General features: G+C 33.0%; 1 protein-coding gene across 1 annotated transcript; it reads right to left on the bottom strand.

The window, feature by feature from the left end:
* Positions 1 to 727: 727 nt before the first annotated feature.
* LOC103039709 (T-cell surface glycoprotein CD3 epsilon chain) lies at positions 728 to 7144 on the bottom strand. Its single transcript, XM_049467009.1, has 5 exons — positions 6761 to 7144; positions 3579 to 3764; positions 2408 to 2542; positions 1379 to 1434; positions 728 to 1234 (listed from the first exon to the last, which is right to left on the bottom strand). The coding sequence occupies exons 1-5, from the start codon at positions 6825 to 6827 to the stop codon at positions 1178 to 1180; spliced, it is 501 nt and encodes a 166-aa protein (XP_049322966.1). The 5' UTR covers positions 6828 to 7144; the 3' UTR covers positions 728 to 1177.
* Positions 7145 to 7982: the final 838 nt, after the last annotated feature.

The raw sequence follows: 7982 nt of genomic DNA on the forward strand, positions 1-7982 counted from the left end.
CCTAAAACAGTCCATTAAAAAAGAGCTATACAGAGACACCTGAGCACTTTTTTTTTACAAAAACGGCTCACATGTCATTCATTCATACTAGAGACCACAACTAGACATTTTAAAATGAAAGAAAAAACGACGGAAGGTGACCTTTAAATGTTTTCAATCCCTTTGATGCTGTAAATGCTTGGCAACATTGTAAATGAGGGTCACCCTCAATGTTTTCCTGAGTAAAAATAATAGTTAATTGATTGATTGATTGATTGACTGGTTGATTGATTGAATGATTGTTGGAGATTGGAGACAAATTGGTGATCACTCAGCACTGCCTCAGTCATGCATTGTAAACTGTGATCGCTGCTAAGTCATAGAAACCTTGTAAACATCTAGCAGGTTTAACATCTAGACCAGTCAACAACTGTGAGTCAAGAGCAGGGGCGGCTACGGACAGCCAATAGAGTCACATAGGGAGAAAACCACATGTCCAACCAACATGAAAAACATGTTTTTTGAGAGCAGACAGATGAGTTGCCGATTTCTTATAGCGAAAATGTATGTAATCGGTGATCTGTGTTGCCGATCAGTCTTGTAATGTGAAAACCACAACAACTAAAAAATTTGCTATTACAGCACAACCAGTCATGTAATGTGAACCAGGCATTAGATAGCTGCACCACCCAGAAGCCCTATAATTAAGATAAAAATGGCTCAAATAGAAACACTAGAAAATTGAAAATTAAATTTAAATTTAATTTAATTTGAGATTTATGTTACAAAATCAGACATTGACTGTGGTCAAAGAAGATACACTACACAGCATTTCATCTTAATCTGAATAATAAACATGAAGTTTTAGAAAAGCATTAGATATAAGACAGTACAGATTCTGCATCAAGCACAAAGCAATAGTAAGCAAACTATTTCACACAGCGATACTAATTAATACTATTTATTACTTGTTAATATACTGATTAATGTAATAATCCTGATAAAAGTATTAAAAGATGAAAGCTGAGTACACTGGAACTTACCAGGATGAATAATTAAAGTCTGATTTGGTGAAAAACAGCTCAATCCTCAAAAAAAAATCAACACTGATTAACAGCTAATATAGAAAAGAAAACAGCTGAGACTCTCATCAACCTGTTGTTGAGGTTGTATCTGGTGTATTGTGTCAGAATCCTCATTATTTCCTTTTAACATCTGAATACACATCTGCATTACGAGTTCCCGGAGTCAATTCCTGCAAAACAACGGATTCCAAAAGAAATTACATATAAAATTACACACTGGCCACTTTATTAGAAACTACTACTACTATTATCTTGTGCTTCCACTCACTGGCCACTGAACCTCTATGAACCTGTACTGAATTTAAACAGTTTACCTGGTAAGTGGTGTCAGATGTTTGAGCAGTGCCTGGTGTGAGCTGGCGTCTCTGTGCTGTAAAGACAGACAATATATATTTTTATATACAGTAAATGATTTTTTGAGTTTTTTTTTTACAATATACTTTCAGAATATACAGGTGCATTAAAAAAAAAAAAAAAAAATATATATATATATATATATATATATATATATATATATCATTGAAAAGTTACTTTTTTTGCAGTAATTCAGTTGAAAATGTGAAACTCATATATTATATAGGTGTATTAAACACAGAGAGATCTATTTTTAGTGTCTATTTTTTATGTTGTTGATTATGGCTTACAGACAATGAAAACCCAAAAATCAGTGTCTCAGAAAATTTGAATATTATATAAGACCAATTGGTACTTTTGGCAGTGTGGGCCGTGTAACAAGTCCTGCTGGAAAATGAAATACTAAACTTACTTTTTTTAGTTTTTAGTTCATTTGTTTTCCTTAAAGGCCCTGGCAGTTTACTGCACAATTTTGTTATAATATATACAATTTCCGGTTATAAAAGTAAAAAAATAAGGGCAAGTTCTTAAACTTTTGACAGGTAGTGTATGTATAAAAAAAAGTTTTTTTTAATTCATCAAAATATTCTGAACAATTCAAGAATGTCTAAATATTCTAATTACTTTTATTATAAAAAACTTTTCCTTGTTTTTAATTAAAAAAATTGCCTATTCCTGAAAAATAAAGTATTTCTAAATATTTTTGAATCTTAAAAAATACATTTTGACAAACTATACACATAAAATGTAATAAAAATAAAAATAAAATCTATATATATGGAAGCTGGTGATTGGTCAGATGGTGGATGATTGATGGAGAACTGTGTAGCAGATTCCCTGAAACGAGCTGCATCAGTTCAGCTGCAGTTTTAGAACTGAATTATACAAAGCCAACCACAAAGTCCTACGTACCCCCCATAACCTCTTAATTTCCTTCCCTACAGTACTGCAGCAAGTGTAGTGTGTGTGTGTGTGTGTGTGTGTTTTACCTCTCTGAGGAGGTGCACTGGTGTTCTTGCTGGCACAGAGATAGACAATGAGGATGACCCCGAGCGTCACCATGACGTCCCCAAGCACGATACCCCACGCCACAACGGTTTTCATCTCCATACAGCCTTCACACACTGATTGAGAGAGAGAGTAACAATAATAAAACGATTAAAATAACACAGTATTTTACACAGTACCATCATAAATCTAGATACACCTTAAATTCTGTTTTCCATTATATTGCAGATTAATACTAAACTCATCCCAACTATGAATGAAAACGTATGGAATTATTTAGTATTTTAAAAAAATGTTAAACAAACCAGAATATGTTTTATATTTTACTTTATTCAAATGTAGCTCCTCTTGCTAAGATACAGACAGTTTTGCACATCTTGGCTGGATTTTCTCAGTCAGCTTTATGAGGTAGAGTCACCTGGAATTCAGGCTTTCAGTTAACAGCTGTGCTGAACCCGTCAAGAGTTGGTAACTAGCATTTCTTGCTCCTCTTAATGTGTTTGAGAGCATCAGTTGTAAAGTAGTGAAGAGGTAGAGTTACAGGTATACAGTGAATAGTGAATATTTGAGTAATGTTCTAATCCAGATTATGGAAAGCAAAAACTACTCAACTAAGTAAAGAAAATAAATTATATAGAAATAAAGGTCAGTCCGTCTGAAACATTTCAAGAAGTTTGAAAATATCCTCGAGTGCAGTCCCTGCAAAGACCATCAAAAATGTAATGGTGAAACTGGCACTCATCGGGGCCGCCCCAGGAAAGGAAGAGCAAGAGTTGTACAGGATAAGTTCATCAGAGTTACCAGCTTCAGAAACCACAAGTTAACAGCTCCCCAGATAAAAGCACCTAAATACTCCTTCACAGAGTATTTTGGTTTTAAGTTACTACATGATTCCTTATGTGTTCCTTCATCATACTGTACATTGCATTTTTTGTATTGTTTTGTAGTTTTTCAGTTAGCATTCTATTACTTTTTATTATTACTATTGTTAGTATTAATATTTTTGATGATTATTTCTCTTAGTACTTTTGTCATTGAGAAAGAGAGAGAGAGAAAGAGAGAGTAATTAGTAGTAATTAGTAATTCATTACTAATTAGTAATTAGTTAGTAATTAGAGAGTAGTAATTAGTGGTAATGTAAATTTTACTTACCGTACAGTCTGGTGTAAAAGTAGTAGGATCGATTGCCTTCTTTGCATTCATACAGACCGTTGTCGCCTTCCGTGTAATTATTTATGGTATAAGTAAATTCATTACCCAATTCTTCGTTGCCTTTATACCAGGTCCCTTTTTCTGGACTCGTCAGTGTAACTTTAGTCCCAGAAATCTCTATATTCCCTGTATGTGAACAACAAACAATGTTTCCATTAGTTTACAGCAGTTTTATTAACAACACTTTTTAGAAAATATGTTTTACTCACTAGTAAAAACAGATCACCCTTCCAAAGTCTTAAGTTCTTTCAGCCTAAACAAAATTCATTTTTATTAAAATGTCTAAAATCCATCTCCCAAAAGTCTCAAAAATGCATCTCTCAAAAGTCTCAAAAATGCAAAATGTTTTTTAAACTTTCCAAAATTAAATATATAATGAAAACATATTTGTTCTGAAGAAATGAAGAATGGCAACTATTAGAACTATTGGTTTATATTATTGCTAAAGTGGTCTTAATTCTGTCTCTGATTGATATCAAAAAGGGCTCTATTTTAATAATCTTTAGGCACTATGTCTTTGCTATTGTAATGACAGGAAAAGGACACCTTGTGCAATTTGAAATCTGCGAAAGACGTTTATTAATTCTCTTAATTAATCATCGGTGTGTTTGGGGCGTAACATGAAATAAACCAATCAGAGTGTCACTTGCCATTCCCTTTAAGAGCCAGGGGTGCTCTGACTTTAGCGGATTGCTATTTTAACAGTGCAGCTACCTGCACATGTCCAACATTCTAAGCAGAGGAAACGGACCTGCTCGTTTAAGCTGTGAAGGTGCGTCAGAAGGTCATTTACAGAAATATCAATGTTATGGTATTTTGTATTCTGTTTATAATTGATGTACAAGTTGGATTTGTCCATGTATGTGTAATAAACTGGGGTGTATGTGCGGCACGACTGTGTTGCCAAGATAGTAATGAACATCTGACTGTTAATGTCTATCTTGTTTTCAGCCTAGACAGAGGTCAATCAGAGTAGATATATTCACAAGCACTGTTGCTATTTAAACGAAAAAGGAGGAAGGTGTCAAAATAGACTTTTGGTGGGGTGTTGGATAGGGCCCCTAGATTTAAATTCCAAAAACTCTTAGACCTTAAAAAAAATACTAAGACTTTAACGAACAAATGATGACATCAGTGATACGGAATTACACTTTTTTTTTTTAAAATGCAAGAAATGTCTAAACCCTTTCCAAATCTCAATGAAATTCTGAATGTTTGCAAGTTTAAATCTGAATTAGTTATTGAACCACTAACTGTTTCTGCTATAATTAATGTTTGCACTCTAACCACCATGCCTCCTCACCTTCTGCACCCTCTGCACCCCCACACCCACACACCCTCCTCACCACTGAACTACACTGAGCTGAATTAGTTTTCCGTGCTTTGTCTCGTTTCTGCTCTGATCTCTTTGTTTAAATGTGTGTGTGTGTTTGTCTGTGTGTGTGTTTGTGTGTGTAAACATCTGTGTGTAAATGTATTCTTTTGATGCTGCAGTGTCTGGAAAATCAACAAAGTTGATCTATTATCCATCTACAGAAGACCATATATATCTATTTATATACAGCTCTGGAAAAAAATTAAGAGAGCACTTCAGTTTCTGAATCAGTTTCTCTGATTTTGCTATTTATAGGTTTATGTTTAAGTAAAATGAACAATAGTGTTTTATTCTATAAACTACAGACAACATTTCTCCTAAATTCCAAATAAAAATATTCTCATTTAGAGCATTTATTTGCAGAAAATGAGAAATGGCTGAAATAACAAAGAAGTTGCAGAGCTTTCAGACCTCAAATAATGGAAAGAAAATAAGTTCATATGCATAAAGTTTTAAGAGTTCAGAAATCAATATTTGGTGGAATAACCCTGTTTTTTAATCACAGTTTTCATGCATCTTGGCATCATGTTCTCCTCCACCAGTCTTACACACTGCTTTTGGATAACTTTATGCTGCTTTACTCTTGGTGCAAAAATTCAAGCAGTTCAGTTTGGTTTGATGGCTTGTGGTCATCCATCTTCCTCTTGATTATATTGCAGAGGTTTCAATTTGATCAAATCAAAGAAACGCATAATTTCTAAGTGGTCTCTTAAAATCTTTTTAAGGTTTTTCACATTGTAATTGTAATATTGAAAAAAAAAAATAAAACTACATTAAAGCTATACAGGAACACATGCTGAAATATTTAGTAAAAAAAAAAGAGAATATGTTTTATACTCATCCCAAATGACAATTTTAGTTGATCAGGTTTAGATCAGGGGATTAATGTGGAGGACTAACACTTTTTTACTGGTTACTACATAATTCCATATGTGTCCCATAATTGTTTTTATGTTTTTAATATTAATCTATAATGTAGAAAATCAATTAAATAAAGACAAAGAAAACCACTGAATGAGAAAGTGTGTCCCCAACTATATATATATATATATATATATATATATATATATATATATATATATATATATATATATATACAGCAAACAAGTGTTTAAAAAAATAAAAAAAAGGAATTTCATCAAGTGGTTGAGCAACAATACATCTACAACAATACAAGTTTATTCCGGAAGAGAACAATTACTGAGACGTAGTAACAAGTTTTTTGTTATGGAAGCTAAATACTTTATAGATGTTTTATGTGATTTCTATAAATTTACAATATTTACAAAATATAACACATTTAAAATACATTAGCAAATCAATTGAATGTACACTTTCTCTGTGTAATTGTAAACATTTAATTACATGCTGAAAGCATAAAAACACACAGAACAGAGGATATTTATTATATTACTAAATGTAAGTTGTTTTTTTATTTCTTCTGCCAAATTACAGGATTACATATAAAAGATTTGGTTCTGACTGCAACATTCCTCTGAAAAAAAAAAAAAAAAACTTTTTTTGTTGTGTAAAATAGTGAGCTAAAAAAATACTAACAATAAAAAATAACAATTATGAAAGGCAAAATTGTATAATAATTATTTTAATAATCTTTTTTTTACTAAGTTCTATTAAAATATTCAATTTTACACAATAAAGGCTTTTTACACCAAAATGACAGAATATGAGCAACAATAAGGAATAAAAAAAACTGAGGCTTTATAGATTTTCAAAAATCGTTTTTTACCCGGGTTTGCGACGGCCAGAGGAAATGCGATGAGCACAAAGAGACAGGTCAGCTCGCATCCATTCATCTTTTCTTTTTCTCTTCTTCTTCTTCTTCTTGATTTTATCTTTTATTTTCTTACGAAATAAATTCTTCTCTGTAAAGTTCAGCGTTCTTCACAAACGTGGAGCGTCCGGACCATTCGGTGGAGTTTGGATTGCAGAGATTTTGTGTTCCTCTGTTTGTCCTCCTGAGTACCTCTCTCTCTCTCTCTCTCTCTCTCTCTCTCTCTCTCTCTCTCTCTCTCTATCTATCTATCTTCTTCTCTTCCTGCTTCACACCATTCAGGGGTCTTACTCATAGCTTAACCCCAGCCCATTCCTGGTGGTGATGTTGGCCTAGTTTTGCCGTTGCAGTGAAGTCGGCTGTCTTGCAGTCGTGGTCTTGCAACATTTTAAAGGACATAAAGTCTTAAAGTGTTTCATCATGCTGCAGGTTGAGCTACCGACACAGAGGAACAAAGGAGCACAGCGGCTAAATCTGCTCTGTTGACATTTCAGCTCTTTCTCTTTTGGAAAGTCTTCTGGAAAGTTTTTTAAGCAAATCACACAAAGCATTGGGTCATATTTTAATGTCATTGTAACTGAAGTGAACATGTCCTGAACACACTGTAAGCCCGGATAAGTTGAATTTATTCAAAAAAATTGAGGAAACCAGTTGCCTTAAAAAAAGTTAAGTAATGGGTAATGAAAACTTAAGTTATCATAACTTAGAACATCAAGTTGATTTAACTTTTTTATTTTTGTTATACTGTAAGACCAGATAAGTTGAGTTTACTTAACTTTTTAAGGCAGCTGGTTTGCTCAATGTTGTTAAGTAATGGGGAATGAAAAACATCAAGTTATAACAACTAAAGGGGAACTTGATTTATTTCTAAGGTAGCCCAGGAGGAATCACTACACACTGATGGTGAATGTTAATCAGAAACTGTCGGACACACCCAGTATGCAAATAGATTGTTACAGAAGCCAATGGAAAAGAAGCTGCTAATGGCAACAGACTAAACTCAGTTATTATTATTAAGTTGGTTCAACTCAAAGATCTCAGGTTGAATGTATATATGTGCTCACAATTGTTCAATTAACTCAAAATAGTTGAATATTGTTTAGAAATATCCAATTTTATTTAAAACAGACTTGGAGTAATGGAGTACAAATACATAATTTCCTCACTGAAGCAGTAG

This window comes from Astyanax mexicanus, chromosome 18, assembly GCF_023375975.1.
Source record: "Astyanax mexicanus isolate ESR-SI-001 chromosome 18, AstMex3_surface, whole genome shotgun sequence".
NCBI classification, from domain to species: Eukaryota; Metazoa; Chordata; class Actinopteri; order Characiformes; family Acestrorhamphidae; genus Astyanax; species Astyanax mexicanus.

What these genes read in the sequence shown, in the direction of transcription:
- LOC103039709 (XM_049467009.1), bottom strand. Translation starts at nt 6,827, where the DNA reads ATGAATGGATGCGAGCTGACCTGTCTCTTTGTGCTCATCGCATTTCCT. An exon ending in CTTTTACACCAGACTGTACG is followed by an intron (nt 2,543 to 3,578) that starts GTAAGTAAAATT and finishes TCTCTCAATCAG; the next exon opens with TGTGTGAAGGCTGTATGGAG. An exon ending in CAGTGCACCTCCTCAGAGAG is followed by an intron (nt 1,435 to 2,407) that starts GTAAAACACACA and finishes CTGTCTTTACAG; the next exon opens with CACAGAGACGCCAGCTCACA.